The following is a 22,003-nucleotide window of genomic DNA, read 5'->3' as shown; positions in this document are numbered from 1 at the left end:
ATCACAACGCTGCTGTAAGGCAGTATTGTGATTAGTCAGGCGAGCCTGGGAGGCTGTGGGCTTCCTGGTTCCTGCTGCCCAGGGGAAGAGAAGAGGATGGAGGATAAGCAGCCAGCCATATCCAGTTAAGCGTTTTTTTTCTCCCTGTGCTCCCACCTGCCCTTGCCCACCGACCCCCCCACCCCCGTTTGGTAGCAGAAGCTACTGCTTTCATGTCTCCTTTTTATAGTGTTGGTTACTTGAGTTTCTCCTAATAGGTAAACCTGCCTGTGGCTAGAACTAAGGGACCCTAACAATATAGTGAGGGCAGAGTAGCTGCTCCTCAAGTATAGAGTGTGCTGTCTGTGTAAACTGCCAGGCTGCGTCCAATTAGGAAAGTCGGCTTGCTTCACACAGGACCAGACAACATGAGGCTCAAAGCCGAGGACCGGAACCGATGTAGGTACACTGCAGGGTGAGATCTCCAATTCAAGACCACCCTCATGTTGTCCGGTCCTGTGTGAAGCAAGCCGACTTCCCTAATTGGACGCAGCCTGGCAGTTTACACAGACAGCACACTCTACTCTGCCCTCACTATATTGTTAGGATAGGGAACCCCATCCTTCCTTACCCCACATAGGGGGATGCTTTTGCCCTGAAGAAAGTCCCGGACCTTCACGGCCACAGAGGACTGAAACATGGTGGCACTAGGGTCATAGGACCATAATACCCCGGAGAGACCCACTTGTATAAATAATTTATATACAGTAGTTTAACCTCCCAGATAGACCCCATAATAAAGGGATACCGGTGATCTATCTAGGTGATTTTATTCTATTTTATGTAAAGCCCTTTCCTTGAATATATCAGAAGAGCTTCCCAATACTGTGGTCGAGCCCACCCCGACTTGTAGGGGTCGGGGTGACCCGATGATGAAGCATGACACCACTAGGGTGTGTGAGGGTAATATAAACAAGTTCGTTTTTTTCCCCAACACACATCGTTGCGCTAGACACAACCTAATAGTTAAACTACCCGAGTAGCTCCTACTTTTCTACTGTTGAGACCCCAGGTACAGTTTTTTTCACTTTACTCAACTGACCAATCCGTGGTCTACTGGAGTATTTTTAGTGTTATACTTCCTGGATAAGCCCCCAAACCATGATATATTCGTGTAGCCAGTGTCACAGCTCGGGTCACACAACTCACTGCCCCTCCGCCTCACTCCGGCTGTTGCATGTCATTCTCTCATGCCCAGCCCTATGTATCTTCTCCAGGGCGGTCATACTCTTTCTCATTGTTTAACACACACCCTACTCTTATACACTGTTTCCTCTGCCCGCTGGCACCAGTCAAGGTGTCAACCTCACTCTTCCAGTTAAAAGTGGCATTTCAAACCCAGAATGTAAAAATCATCCTTACTACAGGATGCATCTTTATATTCTGAGTTCAGGCATACTAAACTTTACCTTCATATCTTGTCACCACAGAAAGTTATATTTATAAGATGTTATAAATAAACTGCACAATCTGCTACTAAGAACCCTTGCAGCAAAAGGTATCCGGGACAGAGCACTGGGGTGGTTGCAATCATTTCTGTCAGACAGAACGCAATCAGTGCACATGGGTAATTTCTCATCCCCTCACCGGAACATCAAATATGGGGTCCCACAGGGGGCCTCATTGAGCCCAACGTTGTTTAAAGTGTTCGTGTCTTCCCTGGCAGCGATAGGAAGAAAGTGGGGTCTCGAAATCTGTTCTTACGCAGACGACACCCAATTAACTGTAATCCTGGATGAGGATGATGACCCCAAGGATAGGCTACTAAACTGTCTCACTGAACTGTCTGACTGGATGTATAGCCACTGTTTAAAACTGAACGCAGATAAATCAGAGATATTGCTGTTCGGTGGACACGCTCAGCTGTGGAATAACAGCTGGTGGCCAGCACCGCTGGGCACCCCCCCCAATTGCGATACTGACAGCAAGGAACTTGGGAGTGACGATCGATAACACTCTGTCTATGAAATCCCATGTGTCAACAATTTGCGGCAAAGGCTTCGCTTTGTTGAAGATGCTCAAAAGAGTCTTCCCCTGGATTCCCACCGAGTGTAGAAGGATCCTGGTTCAGTCACTATTGATGAGCAGGCTGGACTATGGAAACTCCCTGTTTGTAGGCAAACTACAAATAGTGGAAAACGCGGCGGCTAAGGCAATCTGTAAGAAAAGAAAATTCGACCCAGCCAAGAGCTGCTGAAGAGAGCTCCATTGGCTGCCAATGAGGCAGAGAGCAACCTTCAAAATGCTGTGTACAACACACAATGCACTGCATAACACAGGCCCATTTATCCTAAGAAATAGGATTACATTTTATGCACCAACTAGAAATCTCCTCTCTCAATTCACAGCAAGAGCAAGAACAACTCGAGTGAAGAGAGCCAGGATGGGAGAGCGAGCCTTCTCCCACATAGCCGCAACCAAATGGAATGAGTTGCCCGTGGCTCTCAGACTTACAGACTGCCACCTGTCATTTAGGCAGCAATTGAAAACCTTCCTTTTCCCCAAACCAGACTAAACTGGTAGGACTCAGGAAAACCCACCGCTTTTCATAGTTATTGCAGCACCGTGATATCCTACTCAGGATGATTGTTAGCGCTTTATAAGAAAAAATACAAATTGTTTCCTATGGGTCAGATGGCTTTTCAATAGTGAAAAATGAAATACACTGTATTTCACTATCAGGACATGTCATACACATCAGTACATGTCCTACCTTTCACAAACACTGTACCCTGCCCACAGGGGTAACTTGGTCCTACCTTAGGGGTGACTCACAAGTAATACAAGGCAAAGTTAGAGCCTGGCAAGTGGGTGCACTTGCCAGGTCGACATGGCAGTAAAAACTACACACAGCCATTGCAAAGCAGGTCTGAGATTCCTTTGCAAGGCTGCTTGTTTGGGTGGCACAATCAGTGCTGCAAGCCCACTAGCAGCATTTGATTTTCAGGCCCTGGACACACACAGTGCACTGTACTAGGGACTTACCAGTAAATCAAATATGGGAATCATGGAATCCCCAATCCATAAACACAATTTACATTGAGGGCATAGCCCTTCAGCACTGATCAGCAATGTTAAAGTGCTCAGAGTCATAAAACCAACAAAACAGGGTAAAAAACAAGAGGCCAAAAATAAAATAAGTCTGGGAATGAACCAGCTGGAAAAGTCAGGTCTAACAGTGTGGTTTTATTGAAAGGAGTTGTTCTTGATCTTGCCTTCTCACACATTTTGAAAGCTGAAGTGTAGTTACTCTTTTAGAATAATAAGAAGCTTCTTTGCCGGGTTAAATCAAGACAACATGGATTTTTTAATTAGTGATAACACCGTCCTCATATGTTGTTAAATAATTGAAATTTTGTGGCACTATCAAGCCTCGCAGGGTCTTAAGGAAGGCTGCATTCAGGGAGTAGAAGAGCTGAAATAAGGCAGCCAATGCTACTTCCATGCTTTTATAAATCTCTTGATGTTCATTGTGTAGTGATAGCTGATGTTTAGATTGCTAGAAACGTATTTTAATGTGTGGTGTACTAATGCAATCCATGTCATGTGCTAGAGGGATGCCCTTAGCATTGATTTATAGTTGACTGACATGGGAGCAGTTGTGATTAATAAGACATTGCCTATGTGATTATCGATGACATTAAATATATGGGTTTTAAAATATGTTTCTAATTTATTTTTCTAGTTTTGTATAGAAGTATGGGAGACATTGTCAAAGTAACATAACAGTGATTTGATGGTCATACAGTTAACATAGTAAACTACTAGAGGGAATTTTTAGGGTTCAGATATCCTGGGCGCACTGCCTTAGGTTTAACGTTCACGTTTGTAAGAGCACAATTGGTAACTGAGTGGTGCATAAAGAGCAGACGGAAAATTACCCTTAACCGTCTAAAAAGTCAAAGACCAAGCACAATAGAACAGCTAAGCTCTCGCAACCACAAACAAAGTTCCACAATTTGGTATATTGGTGAGTAACAAAACACACAATAACATAGAAGCAGATCCTTTGGTGTGATTCTTGTCCCAGCAGGGTGGAGTTTTATTGGGTCCAGACTTGAGGAATAACAGTAAGCCGACACGTGTTTCGTCGTGTGCCGTTGAGTCAACACGACTCTTCAGGGCTAAAACTCAAACCCCAAAAGTAGGTTGAGTGAGGTCTGGAACTTATAGCGATCTTCCACGTAGGTGGACTAGAGAGAGGCACTGGGATTGTAGGAATTCAAAATGTCTTTGGTTGCAAAGAGAAGGAATATTCCGTGGATCTGAACATAAATCACGTTCAGTTAGACTAGTAGCGTCTGATTCTTAGAAGTATCAGAGACTTCCTGGTAAGGAGCCTGATTCAAGGTGTGTAGCTGGTGTATACCGGGAGGGGATCCAATAGGTAGAAAACCAAGGAAAACGGGTGTGTTTCCTGGTTGGCGGTAAGCTATTGTTCGGTATCCCTCCTCCGTGAATTCCCGGTGGCCGTCTGTCAGGCTCCTTACCAGGAAGTCTCTGATACTTCTAAGAATCAGACGCTACTAGTCTAACTGAACGTCATACAGTTAACATAGACCAGAGAGCGAAAATGTTTAACTGAAACTCAAACATTACACTAGGTACATCCCAACAAGATAAGGGGAGGAAGGAGTGTTAAGTGTATGCATTTATAATAAAGTGATTTCGCATTTCCAATAGATGTGGTTTGGATACCTGGTTAAGAAAGTCAATGGGAGAGCTGCCTCTGAAGATGATTGATCTTGTGAGGCTATCTGCAGGGCTGGCAGAAAACTCTATATTTTGCGGCAGGAGTACCCTCGGGATGGTGAAGGTAATGTCCTTTGCAATCCCAATGGACACTATTCCATCCACCAAACTCTACATAAACCCCAACGTTTGTTAGCCTGATACTCAGGTCCAGAACACATTCATGGACTTCTAAACACTAGGATAAAAAATATGAATTTGATCCCCATACACTGAGCCTATAATGAATTTATTAGATCCTGAGTGAATAAGTTATTACAGTGGCTTTACTATGTAGTTGGATTCAGCTTTGGCACTCCTTTCTCTTGTACCTTTTGTACATGCACACTCTATTTTCACTTGACATTGTGCACTGCAGCAACCAGCACTATACGCCATTAACTGTGCACCCTCTCGAAGCACAGATGTATATATTATTGTTTTAAAAATGTTGATGTAGATATTTAAAAAATATATGAAATGTGCAAATTATTTTAGATAATTTGTGTTTTTAATGATGCGTAGAGTGGTAACCGATGAATGAATGCTGTGCACCTGGAATGAGCTTCCTAGGCCACGTAGAAGTGTAAATAATGCCATGATTAGTTATGCCACATTTCTTGTTTTGCACTATTATTTCTAAAATGGATGTTATTTCTCGTGTTCTATTCAACTTGCTTGTGCTTATTTCACCCTCCCAATCAGTGTACAGCTGCAAGACATCTCTTCCCTTGTTTCCATGGAGCATCACATGAATGTCGTCAATGTAAAAGCTATGTACAACATTGTTAAAAAACGTATATTATGAATGAAGTTTCATAGTGTACTCAAGGACTATGAGTCCTTTTCAAGGACTTCCACTGGAATTTCTAGTGTCGTCATGCTGATTCTATGAGCCGTTTTTTACATTTTTTTTAATTTGTGTTGTACATCTTTGGAGTGCAGTTGCTAAGGGAGTAGATGGAAGAATTCTATTACCTTAAGAAATAGGCTAGCACTAAAGATGTAGAACATGACATTGTTGTTCTGGATCTGCCAATGCAACTCTAACCATGATCATACCATGCTGAATTTTCAGATTCTAATAATAGCTTGTTTTTTTTGTCTTTTTTTAAATTTTTTTTACTATTTTCCTCATAGGCGCATATCATGCTCCTCTTTTGTCCTTTGACTCACTAATGGTATGCTGTCAGTTCTCTTTAAGAGTTCGTTGCTTAGAATTTATTTTTAGATTCTACCTAAACTAGGGATTATTATATTTTATAACTTTGCATTTATCTGTATTTCAGTATTTGGGCTGTCATGGCATTTCTACTTTACACTGCATTTTGATTATGCTATAATAAAATCACTTTATGCCTTATTTTTGATTTAGAACTCAGTCCTTTATGTATCCAATATTTTATTTTGTTTAACTCTGCTAAATTGTGTTTTCCTGTAGAGGAGTGTAGTCTCTAATCACTAGATCAATTGAAGACACAGGAACCAAATTATTTTGGTAAAAATCAAGGTGATCAAATATTGGAGTGCATGTGATAATTGGGGTTTGGCTCCCACAAAGCTGTGCGGCCCTGACTCAACTTGAAGTGTAAGTATGAATTGGGAAAACTTTGTGTTTGCGTGATGATGGATTTCTGTTTTGTGGTGAGTTGTTTGGTTGTGTGATTAATAATTTTGGCCTCAGTTCGTGGGCTGATCACTATATTGTAAATGTAAATGTCATGGTACTTATAGGGTGCACTGTCTATTCGGCTTCCTGGCGCTGATACTCATACCGCTGTGGAACCCTTCCTGGCTTTCCCTGTGAAGTGTCCACTCCTGGGCACCCCAGGGTGAAGCCAGGTATCCTTAGCGCTGTTGGGGCCGGTCTGGAGGCTAAGCAAGCTAAGTTGCAGCGTGGGGCCCGTGATTAGAAGAATAGGCACTGAGGCGAGAATTTACAGGTCCGAGGAAATTGAGCCCGAGACACTGCCGAGGGGGGAATTGAACCCTGGTCCCTAGCCAGAACTCTGCATCAGGGGCTGCCACTCTAACCATTGAGCCACACTCCTTCACTCCTCCTATTGATGCTGTTTTATTCGTAGTTGTGAACCCATTAGGTGTTGCTTTGTTAATAGCAGCAAATAAGGTTGATTATTGGATTTTATCGAAAATCCAAGATATCGAGATATTGTTACCTTGTCTGTACTGTGGTGTGTACAGCAAGGCACCACATACACATTTGCAGGAACCTATATTAATAGAGGTTCAGTGACTTAATAGCGACGGACATAATATAGAATGCCCAAAATATCAACTCAAAAATATCGAAGGACGAAATATAGAATCCCTATCTACAAGCAGGTAAGTACTAAAATATCGATTGGAAAATATAGATAGTTAAAAATTTAAAATATAGTTAACTAAAATATCACATTTTAAAATATATTAATTATTATATAAAATTAATTAAATATTGAAAAACAATTAAATAAAACATACTTAAAATAATGTAAAAATCTTTGTAAAAAAAGTAGAGAATTTGTTGGATAGAGAGAGGGTAAAAATTAGTGAGTGCAATAGTAGGGAAAGCGTTGGATAGCATAGAGGTAAAAATTACTATTCCCACTCCAAAGAGTGCAACAGTAGGGAAAGTGTTGGATAGCAGAGGGGTAAAAACTACTATTCCCACTCCAGAGAGTGCAACAGTAGGGAAAGTGTTGGATAGCGTAGGGGTAAAAATTACTATTCCTACTCCAGTGAGTTCAACAGTAGGGAAAGCATTGGATAGCGTAGGGGTAAAAATTACTATTCCCACTCCAGTGAGTGCAACAGTAGAGAAAGCGTTGGATAGCGTAGGGGTAAAAATTACTATACCCACTCCAAAGAGTGCAACAGTAGGGAAAGCGTTGGATAGCGGGAGGGTAAAAATTACTATTCCTACTCCAGTGAGTGCAACAGTAGGGAAAACATTGGATAGCGTAGGGGTAAAATTTACTATTCCCACTCCAAAGAGTGCAACAGTAGGGAAAGCGTAAGATAGCGGGGGGCAACAATTACTATTCCTACTCCAGTGAGTGCAACAGTAGGGAAAACATTGGATAGCGTAGGGGTAAAATGTACTATTCCCACTAAAAAGAGTGCAACAGTAGGGAACGTGTAGGATAGCGGGGGGGTAACAATTACTATTCCCACTCCAGAGAGTGCAACAGCAGGGAAAGCGTTGGATAGCAAGAGGGTAAAAATTACTATTCCCACTCTAGAGTGCAACAGTAGGGAAAGCATTGGATAGCGTAGGGGTAAAAATTACTATTCCCACTCCAGAGAGTGCAACAGTAGGGAAAGTATGATTTAATATCAAAATAAAACTAAATTAATTATCAATACCAATAAAAAAAAGATTTAAAAATAATTACCAATTAATAAAAATGAATGACCAATTAAAAAATGTAATTACTAATTAACACAAATGAATTACCAATTACAAAATGTAACTACTAATTAATACAAATTAATTAGCAATTAAAAATTAATTAGCAATTAATTAACAATACATATACATACAAATAATTTTAAACTTTATTACAATTAAATCACTTCCTACCCTATTCCCCTATAAACCCACAACCTGCTCCAAATAAATAAAATTAACATAATTATCAATTAATAACTTAATACAAATTATTTACCAATTAATAAAAATTAATTATCAATTATTAAAAATTAATTACCAATTAAAAATTAATTATCAATCAATTAATTATCAATACATATAAATAAAAATCAATATTTAATTTACTATAATTAAATTACTTTCCACCCTATTACCCTAAAAACCCACAACCCGCTACGGAATTAAATTATGCAAAAATTAAATTACATAACATTCATTACTTAAAAAAAATTAAATATGCATTACAAAATAATACATAATTTTAATACATATACTACCATACATACCACTAAAACAAATTCGATATTATGGAAATTGATATTTTAAATTCGATATTTCATACTCTAAATTCGATATTCTGGGCTGTCTATATTTTAGCAATTCGATATTCTGAGCTGTCTATATTTTTTATTCGATATTTTGGGCAGTCTATATATGGGAATCAATATTTAGGGTGTTCACCATTAATAGATTTTCTTTTTCAGGTTTTAGAGGTGAATTTGGATTACTGTACGTGCCCTGAGTGCAGTACGTTAACTCAGAGGTAGAATTATGCTCGGCAGAAGTTTGTCTAGAGAGTACTTTGTAGGCTGTCATGATTTAATCTTCTGTTTTCTTAGTACTCAAAATCGAGATTGAATGTTTTGACTTGTAAAATATTGATTTAATTTCCTTTCTAGGTTACAAAGACAAGGGGTTTATTGATTCTTAAATGTGTATTGTGGTTCTGTAATTACGTCCTTGTTCCCAGAGAAACTGCATTTTTATTGGCTGTTCAGCCAGAAAGTCGTGCTGGGATTTGTGTGACGCCACCACTAGCTGTGCTCTGATTGTATATCAGTATAACTGTGCTGTGATAGGTTGACCTTTGACAGCAGTTCGCTAGGTAGATTTTCAGTGTTGTTTTTACTTTTTAGGTTGTCTGGAGCTTGGGTAAGTGTAAAACATGGATGGGGTATTTACTGAACGTAACCCTAAGAAAGAGGGTAAGCCTAAAGAGAGTCAAAAGACGCCAAAGGAAGACACATCAGCATTTCAATTGATAGAAGAAGTTGCGTATTATACGTGTGTTTGGTTTGCCCAAATGGTATAAATGTACAGCATGTGAGGAGAAATTGCAGTTTCCTATGGAGGGCACCTTCAGCTTTGAGAAATTAAGACGTTTTGAGACAGACCATGTACAATATGATTCCAGTGCCTATAACTACACAGTACAAAGCACTCAATACATTGGATCACACGGCAACAGAAAAAGAGAGAGAGAGAAGAAGGATAGATACATTAAGAAGTCCTTCAGTGGTTGGTTAAAGTTCAGATTATACAATGAAGAGAAAACATGACGATTAAACAAAATAGAATGTGCTTCATGGAATTTGAAGACCTCCCTTCAGATTTAAGACTCACTGTCAAGAGGAAGTATAGGATTTTTGGGGAAGGAAATTGGATTGATTAAAACAGTAATAATAAAGGTGAAATCAGATGGAATATTAATTAGAACTAGACAGTACAGATTAACTAAAGAGACTGAAATGATTGGGCAAATCCTTTGAGAGGTCCTTGGCAGTTCATGCAATTCTCCTTTGATGGGAATTAAGAAACAGAGTGGCAAATAGAGAACTGTTCCAAACCTCTGAAACATTAATACATTTGTGGTTCCCTGTTGTCCTGTGGTACTGAATCCAGCGGTAATTCTGTTCAAAATTCCAGCCCCATCAGCATGGCACACAGTCATCGACTTGTGCCAAGTGTTTGTAGTTCCTCTTTGCATTACAATTGTTTTTTTCTTAAGTTCCCATGTGGCCCAGAATTTTACAAGGTTATATAAGGAGCTCTTCAATTTTCTGCCAAATTCTTAAAAAGCATTTAGACAGTTTGAGATTGCCATGTAATTCAGTCCTAGTCCAGTACATTGACAATCGTTTGTTAGCATCCAAAACAAAAGAGGATTGCAGACTTGATACCACTGCTTTGTTGAATCACTTGGCAGAAAATGGGCACAAGTCTCACCAACAAAAATGCAGTACTGTGAGAAAAAAGTGATCTATCTCGGGCACAATATTGAAAAAGGTGTACAAAAAGTCTCAAAAGAACGCACTTCTGCAATTCTGAAATTGAATCCTCTGACCATTCAAAGGGAGGTTTGGATGTTTTTGAGAATTGTTGGTTACTATCACTAGTGGATTCCAAATTTTTACCAGATTGCAACGCTTTCAGTAAGGCTGACATGCAATAATGATAAAGATCCAGTACCATTTGATGATGAGTGCCTTGAATCATTTACAAAACTAAAAGAGAGTTTGTGTTACACACCTGCACTCTGGATGCCAGACTACAAAATGACTTTTTACCTGTTCTTCCATGAAAAAGATGGATGTGCATTTTCAATACTTGCTCATGCATTCAACTGCGTATCTCTCAAGAGTGTTGGGCCCAGTTGTTGTAAGTATTCCAGTATGTCTAAAAGCAGTTGCAGCAGTTTGGCAATTGAGCAAAGTGAAGTAATTGTGATGGGTCATACTTTAATTGTTTATGTCCCACACTCTGTTAAATTTTACTGAGAAGAACAAAAACACAGACCATTACAAACAGCATGTTGTGAACAAGTAATACAGCAGAAAACATTTCAATTCAAAGGTGCAATGTCTTATACCCAGCAATACTGCTTCTGATTTCAGACAGATGTGAAGGCAGGGAAAATAATGTTGATGATGAGTTGGAGCATGACTGTATGGAAGGGATTGAGATATACACAAAGCTAAGACCTGACATTAAGGAAGTCCTAATAAAGGACTCAGATTTTACACTGTTTGTTGATAGTTCCTGTCTGGGGCATTCATATATGAAGGATTGGGAATTGCGTATGTAGTATGTTCTGTTTCAGAGACATTGAAGGCATCCTTCATATCAAATGTGACTTCAGCACAAGTAGCAGAATTAATTTCTCTAATGAGAACTTGCTACTTATCAGAGAATTTGAATGTGACAATCCATACAGATTTCTAATATGGTTTTTGATTATGGTTAACTCCGCTCACAAAGAGGGTTCATGACATCTTCAGGTGCTCAAATTAAAAACAACATGTTCATGCTGGATGCAATTCAGAAACCAAAAGATGAGGCTGTTGTAAAATGTCAAACCCATAAGGCTGGCAAGGATTTGGTCACTCAAGGAACAAGTATGCTGACCAAATGGCAAGCTATTGTGCTAGCAGGAAAGGGCAATCATTCACAAAAGCAAAGGTGAGAATTTAGCAAATTATAAATATTCACAGAGTTCAAACAATGTAAACGTTCTCTTCATAGATTCATTGCAGGCTTCTTTGTGTGAGTTGAGGGATATGCAGGAAGATTCTCCTGATGATGAAGAAATAAAATAGATGAAATAGGTTTATAAAAAGAATGATCAGGAATTGTATTATTTGTAAATAAAGAATACAAGTTTATTGCACCTAATTTGATGTTGCAGCCTGCGTGCAAATATTTGCATAATGCAGGGAGGGAGGGAGGGATAGCCGAATCAGGCTATTTAAAAAGTACTGGGAAAATACAGGATTTTGACATGGTGCTGAAGAAGTGTGTAATTGCTGACTAGTTTGTCATCTAAACAATCAAGAGAAAAATACTTTTACTGTCATGAATCAGATTAGCATATCAGCGGGCTCAGTTGCGATATTGCAAGCCGATTTTATTGAGATGCCTCCTTCAACTGCCTTAAGTATATCTTGGTAGTAGTTTTCTTGTTCTCTAAATGGGTTGAGGAATTTCCCACTAGGAAAGTAAATAGCCTTACAGTAGCCAAATTGTTGTTGAGGGAGTTGATACCACAATTTGCCCTCCTGACTTCTGTTGAGACTGATTGTGGCACCCACCTCAAGGATGAAGTGTTACAGATAATTTATACAGGTTTTGAGATCAAGCAAACATTCCATTGCATTTATCAATTACAATCTTCTGGTTTTCTCACTATAACTCAGGAATCTAAAGTTTTTTTAGTGAGTGTAAAATGTGGTATTGCAACTAAAGTACAAATTCAATGTGAATCAAACATATTATCTTACCCTCCTCCTTTGAACTGTAATGGTGAGCTCCTGATGCAATTTTTATATAAGCGTCTGACTTTCCCATTCTAATGATAGATGCCGATCCTGTTTGGGGCTAAACAAAATTCCAAATTCTAGAAAAGCGACTCCGCAAACACAATAAACAGGTAACTGCACATATCCTGGGAAAATGTGACCTCATCATCAACTTGCAAACACAAAACTGTACAACTTAAACATTGTTACAAGAGAAATCAGTAAATCAAACGTCACGAGAAAACTATTGAGTTCAAAATATGAATTTGATAAAGAATGTAAACATTACGACATGAGAAAAACGTTATTAGCCTTTAAGGAAATTACACTAAGCACTTTAATATGCATTTAATACTGATCAAGTATCACATTTATAAATTAAACTTTAACATAATGTAAAGCATTAACTCTCATTAACTGAACACATCTGTAGGTCCTGTGATAAACCAACATTGCTGGCTTTTGTTTTACTCTCATACTCCGAAGTGCTCAGCCGGTGTGCCATTTTGGGTGAAACTGGAAGGTATTAGGAAAGCCAGACAATGCTGCAAAACTGGGCCTAAAATATTACGATTTAAACAGAAGATAAAGATTATCACTGTACAAAGGGATAATTGTGCCATCACATACAGTGTTTGATTTGTCTATCCAGGTTTCTCCAACCTTTTTATTCAGTCAGAGCTACTTGTGCTCCATGAAAATCCTCCAGAGCTACTAGGTAATGTTATTACTGTACAATAATGATCACATATGTTAGCATTACAGTAGCGACCACCCTTAGAAGGACTATCCATGGTCTCCACCCAGTTCTTCAGGCAACCAACAGCTTTAAGTGTGTTTTGGAAATGCAACCTTTAGTCTTCATCAGACTAGCCATTTCTGAAAGTATACGTATTGTTTGCTAGTTTGGGCAAACAAACTAAATTTCACAGGTGAGAAATCTTTCCTGAAAAAATGTAATACTTTCTTTGAAAGTATGCTTTAATGTTTGTGTACACATCACCCAAACATTAGGTTGGCATCCTCATCAAATACTGACAGGTACAAATCCATCTCATAGGCTATGGATGCTCACCCTAACATCATCAATGCCTATTGCATGCTGGGAATGCCCATGTTTATAGCCTGGCCAGCATTGTGGCAAGAATGGACAAGATAATGGCAAGGATGACCACAGTATTATGCAAAGGTGGTTGTGGGGGGAACATTATGCCAGGGATGGCGAGAAGTAGGCCAGTCAAGTACTTGCTATGTCAGTGATTGCTGTCCATAGGACACCAATAGATAAAGAATGCCCGAAATATATCAAGGATGACCATTGTTGTGCAATTACCACTATCATTCCATGATCAGAAACAATTGTGCCAGAGATGAACCCCTTATGATAGGCATAGCATTTACTTATGGTGGCCTTTAACACCAGGCATACCTTTATTGATCAATACTGTTTTAGGGAGGGACACACAAACACACACACAAAATATATGCACACATGCATGCACATACACTCACCCATGCACTTGATGCTCTTCATTTTCTCAGCTCTTGACACATACCGTGTTCTCCTCAGCTTCTGGGCTAATCTGGCACTCAAATCACATATGATCACTCTGAATTCTGCAGTCCCATACTTTATGACTTCACGCTGGGTACTGCTTTAGCTACTGCTGGCACACTTGCATTCTTCTTTCATTGCCCATTATCAACACTTATCATAGTGTGACTGTTAGTTTGAGAGTGGAGACAGAAGGCTGTGTGGCAGAGGCGGTAGGCTGACAGAGTGTGTTTGAATGTTAACATGAGACCTTGCTGTTGGTTTGGCTGGATGCAACTCTAAGGGTCTTGAGGAGAGCAGTGCTGCCTTCTTCAATAAGCACATGCCCTGTGTATGAGGTGCTGGGTTTAGCTTCACCTCTGAGAGCTACTTCTAAGGTGCATGTGAGCTACTTGTAGCTCCTGAGGTACTTGTTGGAGAACCCTTGCTATACTATACTGTCCTCAATTCAATTCAATTCAATTCAATAATCTTTATTTCGTTGCAATTGCATCATAAAAGATATACAAAACACATAATATATATACAAAATACATCATATACGTGGCCACATTATCGTCAACAGTATACAAAAGTGTGCAATTCAAAAAGTGCTAGTGCTTTACCAAATACTATCCCTGAGCCTTCACAGCTAGATCACGGGAGTGGGCTTGAAACACACATCAATAAATATAATTAAAAAAAAGTTTAAAATATTTACACAGTTGAAAAAGGATTAAATTGGATTATAACAGCCAGACATTTAAAATGGCAGTGACAGTTTTTGTCTAATGAATTTTACTGCCAGGAGGAATCTACTGATACCAAACACTATTACTTGACTAGTGTCCGTAATTAATATTCTTCCAGCTTCCTTATGCGAAGTTATTCCAATGTTACGGCACAATGGCACTATCCATTTTTTCCTAGTTTCCACATAACTTGGACAGAAAAACAAAATATGAAGAGTGTCTTCTCTTGCATTATTTGTGCATAGGGTACATTTATCACTACTAACGTTCCCCCATTTTGACTCGGTTTCTCGAGTTCTTAGTATACCATACCTATACTTTAAGTACAAGGTTTTCGCTAATGGTGGCTGAATCTCATCAAGAAACATTTCAAACTGGGCTACATTTTTCACCAATAAAATTTTTTCGGTTAAAGGGCCATGTGCTCGAACATATACAGCATCATGACTCACAAAGGCCCAAAAAGAAAGTTTAACTATTTTCTTTGAGGACACATTCAATGATTCCGGCTGACTCCAAAAATGGGATAAACCCAATTTTGTTAACCAGCTTTTAACGTGTTTAAACCAAGGGATCTTGTTACTCGTGTCCAGTTTCAAAACTTCAACCAATCCATTTTTATATTCAGTTAGCTCTGGGGTAATCCACAACCTGACCCATAACAATAATGGTCTTAATATTGCATGCAGGTCGGTACGCCGTATGTTCATGTCAAGGAGTAGGGGTAATAGTGGAGTGTTACTGGGAACCTTTAGTAATCCCCTTAAAAACTTGTTCTCCAAGATTTCGAAAGTCTTTTTACATACGGGTCCCCAAAGTTCAGCCCCATACAGAACCGCTGACTGAACCTTGCATTTAAAGAGTTCTAACGCTGGGGTGACTGATTTGTTTGCACAGTTATTATGCCTTTTCAATATTGGTAGACAATTTTGTTTAAACACAATTTTGGATTTTTCTAATTGGGGTCTCCAACTTAAGGATGAATCTAATAACACCCCCAAATAAGTGAAACTTAGTTCATAATCGAGTTTTTCTCCATTCAGTGTTAAGTTTTTCCTACAACCTTTATGAGGGTTAAGTGCCATATATTTAGTCTTTTTTACATTAATTTCTAACCCTTTTGTGATACAATACTGCTGGAACCTATCTAATAAAATCTGTAGGCCCCGGGGAGTTTGAGAAATGAGAATTGTGTCATCCGCGAAGAGGAGGGACGGAACTCGTTCCCCTCCCAAGCGAGGAGAATCATTGTCACAATTCTCCATATAAACTGCAATATCGTTTACATAGAGGGAGAAAAGTGTAGGTGCCAGCACGCACCCTTGGCGTACTCCCCTTTTAATAGGGATTGCATCTGTAAGTTCACCGTTAGGGCCCCATCTTACCCTGGCATAATTATTCTGGTGTAACCTAGTCACTAATTTCAATAGTTCATCTGGGAACCCCTGATTTTTCAGTGATTTCCACAATAATTCGCGGGGGATAAGGTCAAAAGCTGCTCGTAGATCTACAAAGGCAACATATAGATTACCTCTGCGGATGATGACATATTTCCAATACAAGCAGCATAGCCTTAATACCTGGTCGATGGTCCCAGTCCTTTCCCTAAACCCTGCCTGATACTTGGATAAAATCAGGTTTTCCTCCAACCACGTATTTACGCGGTTCAGGATATGTCTGGCATACATTTTTTGCGTTATGTCTAAAAGACTAATGGGGCGATAGTTCGCTGGATCCCCTCTATCCCCCTTTTTAAAAATGGTGATAATTTCAGCCCCATCCCATGTATCAGGGATTTGGTCACCCGCTGCGATGACATTAAACAAATGATTTAGATAAGGTACCCAGATCTCCATGTTGTGTTTATAAAGATCACCAGGGATCTTATCCAGACCCGGGGCCTTCCCTTGCTTCATAGAAGCAATTGCTGTTTCGGTCTCTTGTATATCAAAGATTACCAATGGGTTTTCAACATCCTCTATCTGGGTTACTATTTCATTTGGGTTTGCCGTAAGCTTTTCCTCTGTAATTTGGGCTGCATATAATGTTGTAAAATGATCAACCCATATAGCTTCATTTAGGAAAACCTCCCTTGAGCCTTTGTCTGGCTTATTCCCTTTGGCTACTAACTCCCAGAACTGCCTGTGATCTTTAGCTTTTGCAGCTGATAACATACTAGACCACAGTTCCTCGTCCCAGGATGATTTTGCGGTGGCTATTGTTTTATTGTAAATTTTCCTTTTTGCTTTAAGTTCTGCAGAGCTTTTAGTTTTTACCGCATTGATCAAGTCGGTCTTGGCTACTCGGCATTCCTTGTTAAACCAGGGTTTGCCTACAGGTTTTGTATTCGCCGACCCGTTACCTTTCCTAGGTTTTTTAGTAATAAGATCAAACAGTTTTTTACAAAAAGATTTGTGTAGTCCAATAAATTCGCCAGGTTTACATTCATCCATATTATAGGACTCAAAAGAGTTCACAAATGTGGAAAAAATGTTGGCCAACAAGTCTTTTCTCTCAAGAATGTACGCCCATTTAACGGCCCTTCGATTATTACTTATTACAACATTGTCACAGGTTAATGGTGCTTCAAGGCTATGCATACCCTCAGTGACAACAGGTTCTATCAGGATACTTGACAGAAAACTAATTTCCAACGGGAAGTGATCGCTCTCAAAACGTTCTCTAACCTTTAAATCATTTGTATATGGCCACAGATTAAAAGAAACAGAAACATAATCTATCTTGCTACTACAATTCCCTCTACTAAAGGTAAGTGCTCTCGGGGAGTCTGATGGCATGCGCCCATTACAAGCTCTTAGACCGTAACCTGTAAACAGCCCTGAAATCTGGAGGGCTAATATGGTTCCTGGAACAGTTCCATTATTCAGGGCTGGTATCCCATTAGCAACGTCCTCATCCTCATACAGTTTAACCATCCCCACAATCGGCTCAAAATTGCAATTTAGGTCACCACATAAAATAATACTTTCAGCATGGTCTAAGGTGTCCATAAACTTTTCCAATTTCTCTATACATGGAGATTCCCTATTAGCGGGAAAAGGCCTATTGTACACATTTATGAGATTGATTACCCTCTTTTCACTTGTAATTAGTTTCAATCCAAGTATGTCTAAGGAATCGGTGTTTAACATTTTTACCCCCACATCAATAGTTATACTGATCCATATTACCAACCCTCCCGAGGCTCGCCCTCTTACTGAAGGGACGGCCGCCACTTGGTAGGTTCTATATCCTATTCTATGGACCTGATCCGTGGCCCAGGTTTCCTGTAGCACACAGATGTCAAATGAATTAATATAACTATTCCAGTCAGGGTCACACATTTTTGTACCAACACCAGCGATGTTCCAAGAAACTAAATTTAACAATGAGGGTTTCTCTTTTGAGCAAGGTGTACTAGATTTAACAGTGGGAAGTATATTATTAACAGTAGTGGTATGGATGTTTGAGTGCCTATCCACAGATAACCCACTGTTATCACTATCTCCTCCCTTTGGATCACGCAAACTTATGCGTATTTCATGGTCATACCCTGCCATATTAATGTTATTACAAAATTTTTCACTACCAGTCTCCTGGTGGTTAAGTGGTGTATTCGCCTCCCCATTCTCCTTAGGAGGTACAACATTGGGTATGGGGGTTGCATTATTTAAAGAAGAAGATTCCTCTGAACTAGTGGTCATTGTTGATACCTGTAGTCAATCAACTGACTCGAGGCAGTCAAATTGATTGTAGGAGAGGAAGTTATAGGGATGGTGGATTTGACCTAACCAGCCTCCTCTTTGGTGTCTCCTTCCACGGTGTCTTACCGTGGTCCACCCATCTGTTCTAGTATGAAAGTGACCGGGTGGGTAAAAATGTGTTAATTTAAATGGATGTATGGTGGTGGCTGGGTCTGGATTAGGATACTTCCAATTACAGATATAATTGACTATTCTTGGATTATCAAAATTGACAACTATGCTATCCCCTTGTATATCTTTCGTCATATGGCCCACCCAAGATACTCGCCTAATACTCAATATGTTGCCCCTCAGGCCAGGGGGCAACGGCCTATTGGTATTTAGCCATTGGGTCACCCTTTTCCAGAGGTAAGATGTGCTTTCCAGCTCCTGCTCACCTAGCTCGGGAACTCCAGTCAAGATAGCCACAAATGGGCAAACCTCCGGAGGAAGGTTAAGTACATCCTTGACCTGGTCTTTACTAGGCCTATTTACTTTTATTATCCCCTTACTGCCTATTGTATCCGGTGTACTTTGCTTTTGCAGTTGGTGGTTGGGTACATCACAAGGTGTAGTAGGGTCGGCCACATTTGGTTTAGGTACTACTTTTTCCTTTTGCGCAGGTATAGCATCTAAGGTTTTTACAGGAACAGCTGTTGTCAATGTTGATTGCGGGTTAAAACAGGACTTGCTCAATTGGATATCTATTCTCTCCTTAATATCCCTCTCTATGCGTTTTAAGGATACCTCTATTTTACTCAGTCTCTCCTCTAATGGGTGGAGCATATGTCGTAGTGCTTCAAGTATAGCAATAGAAGCAGAATCCCCCCCTTCTACATCAATCCTGATTACATTCTTGTTTGTGTCAGCAGCCCCTCCCAAACTATTATTAGGGGACACAGGATGCTTAGGACCCTTCTTTCTCTTACCACTAGTGTTATTTACAGGCCCTTGTGTAATCTTTGGAATAGCCCCAGCGTTCATCCCTTTCTGCTGCCTGGTATTATATACTTTAACTTGCTCAGCAGATACCGGCGCTGCACGAACATTGGGTAAATTATTAGGTGATTGTAAAATAGAATCGGAGACAGTTAGAGTACTATTCTCTGTGACATTCAATATATCGTTATTAATAATTGTATCCACATTGGTTCCATTACTGTGAGAACCATTAGACTTTCCTACTGTTTCGATTCTATCTTTAGCAATAGGTGTTTGAGCATGTGCCAATGGCCCAAGAGAAGATCTTCTCGCAATATCCAATTCCTGCGAAACCCTCCTTTCCATGACATGTATGCTTTCATCCACCACACAGTTCAATCTTTTAATGAATTGGTCCATAGCGCCCGTAAAAGCAACAGTGTCACTCTTCCCTTTGATTTCCTTGGGCGGCATACCAATAGTAGTGGGGTTCGTATTAGCAAGCACAGGCTAAAAACTAATTAAATTCAGACAGTACTCACGAAATAAAGTGTAACATGAACAAGGGGGTTGGCCCGCCCGACCACTGCTGTCCACTGAGGGCCACAGAGGGCCCGCCCTTTGCCCGGGCTTAGCCCGGCGCGCGCCCGCGCGCGTCCCACGTCGCGGATGAAGCCTTCTCCCTTTGAAGCGCCTCCGGGCGCGCTGGCAGGCGGAAGTGGGCGGAAGTGCTGGCCGAGCACTCTGGGAGCTGTAGTCTCCCCGCGGCGTCCACAGGCTTTACTGGACTACTGCGCATGTGAGCTACTTGTAGCTCCTGAGGTACTTGTTGGAGAACCCTTGCTATACTATACTGTCCTACTTTAGGTTGATCTTGCCGAGGTGATATAATACATTAAATATTTTTGTTGATGTTATACATCCATGAATATACAAGAATATTTATCCACCTTAGTAATGTGAGATGAAAGAAATGAAATGCATGCTTAATTATTGTCATTCCCTGAATGCCAACCACCCTTTAAATAGCATATGGCCTTACAAATTATGCGTAGATATTTTCAACATGTCTAACTAGGAAACTATAAATATGTTATTTTTGCATGGAGAAGTGTGTAAAATCGAGTATGTCACATTTCATAAAAAACAAGTTACTTACCTGTACATTGTGGCTCTCCAGTATTGATATCTTTTATAGATTCACATGCTTTGAATCTTACCCATCGTCATGGTGGCAGTTCCACAGTAACAGTAAGAATAGCAGTATTAAAACATTACCATAGAGCTCCAGAACAGAAAACTTACTTCAGTAACCTATCAACCTTATTTTATAACATGAAAGTACAGCCAATCACAGCAGAGACCTCAGACTTTCCTTCCCCTGCAGAGCCACCATACCTCAGATTTCTTACTGCACCTCACGTGATAGGGATTCTTTCTGAGCTCTGCTCAGTCACATTATTCTATTTTCAACTTTTGACCTCCAGTCCCAGCTTCTGCTACTTTCAAGGTATTTCTGGACTACATATTTATGCCTTTTCTGAGATGCCACAGCCTACAAAAGTGGTAGGTTTGTACGGGGTGGGACCCAAGTAAAAACTACCTGACCTGTGTACGGTATGACAAATGACAAACATGTGAGTATATTATCACTTGAGTTTCCCCTTAATTAGGAAATCTCTACAGACATGTCTAGACACGTGTTTTGCTTTTACAGCGAATCCCGAACTTCGTGATAGCCCGCCCAGGATCTAAACGTATCTAGTACATCCTAATCCAAGGAGGTGACTCCTTTTCCCTACTTCAGACCCACATGTCACTATATACATGTATTAATTACATAGCGCTGAACTTTACTCATTACCCCTTAGGTGCTCACCTGTCCTGATTAAGACCCCATCAAGAGGCTACGAATAACCCTCATCACTACCAGGGGTCGAAACGTCGACTGTCTTTACTAAACCTACATACTCAGGGGCGACAATGTATTCTCTAAAATTGTACCCATGAGCAATGTATATAGGAACAATCAGAACTTCACAGACTGTAAAGGCTTATTTGTATATATTGTGTATTGTTTCCATGTCACAAACTCCTTTACTCTGTCCTTCACCTACCGATTCACTTTTACCTTCCCTACCTCCATTCAAGTGTCACCCACGTCTTTGAGCACCTTGATCCCTTTTAATGCTCTGACTAAAGAAATGCATTGAATGTGGTTTGTAAACATTAAATAATTGATGTCAAATCCTATGATGGTAATGGTGATATGTTGTGCATACTACACTACAATTTATGCTGAGAATATCCATTAACTACTCTGACCACCTTCTGCAAACAGCCTACAAAAGGGCTGTTTATGCCCTGTAAGACTTGTGGGAAGTGTAGGCTGTTCTCTGAAGACCCCCACAAACAGTGCCTATATTGCCTCTACCCTGCCCACAAACCCAGGTAATGCAAATATGTTTCAGCTAAAACACTCAAGGACAGAGAGTGTAGACTACTACTCTGGCTCCAGAAGAGGAAGGCATCTTCAGACTCGGAGTCTGAACCTG

General features: G+C 40.0%; 1 protein-coding gene across 1 annotated transcript in view; it reads right to left on the bottom strand.

Moving 5' to 3' along the window:
- Positions 1-22,003, bottom strand: part of C10H10orf67 (chromosome 10 C10orf67 homolog) — a 2,378,031-nt gene that overhangs the window by 219,523 nt on the left and 2,136,505 nt on the right. The window contains exon 18 of the mRNA XM_086939822.1: positions 12,481-12,577. Coding sequence (XP_086795948.1) covers positions 12,481-12,577 — 97 coding nt within the window. The remainder of the gene's footprint in view (positions 1-12,480; positions 12,578-22,003) is intronic.

The sequence above is a fragment of the Lissotriton vulgaris genome, chromosome 10, assembly GCF_964263255.1.
Source record: "Lissotriton vulgaris chromosome 10, aLisVul1.2, whole genome shotgun sequence".
Lineage (NCBI taxonomy): Eukaryota > Metazoa > Chordata > Amphibia > Caudata > Salamandridae > Lissotriton > Lissotriton vulgaris.
The sequence above is the reverse complement of the archived record's forward strand: the minus strand, read 5'-3'. Positions and strand labels throughout refer to the sequence as shown.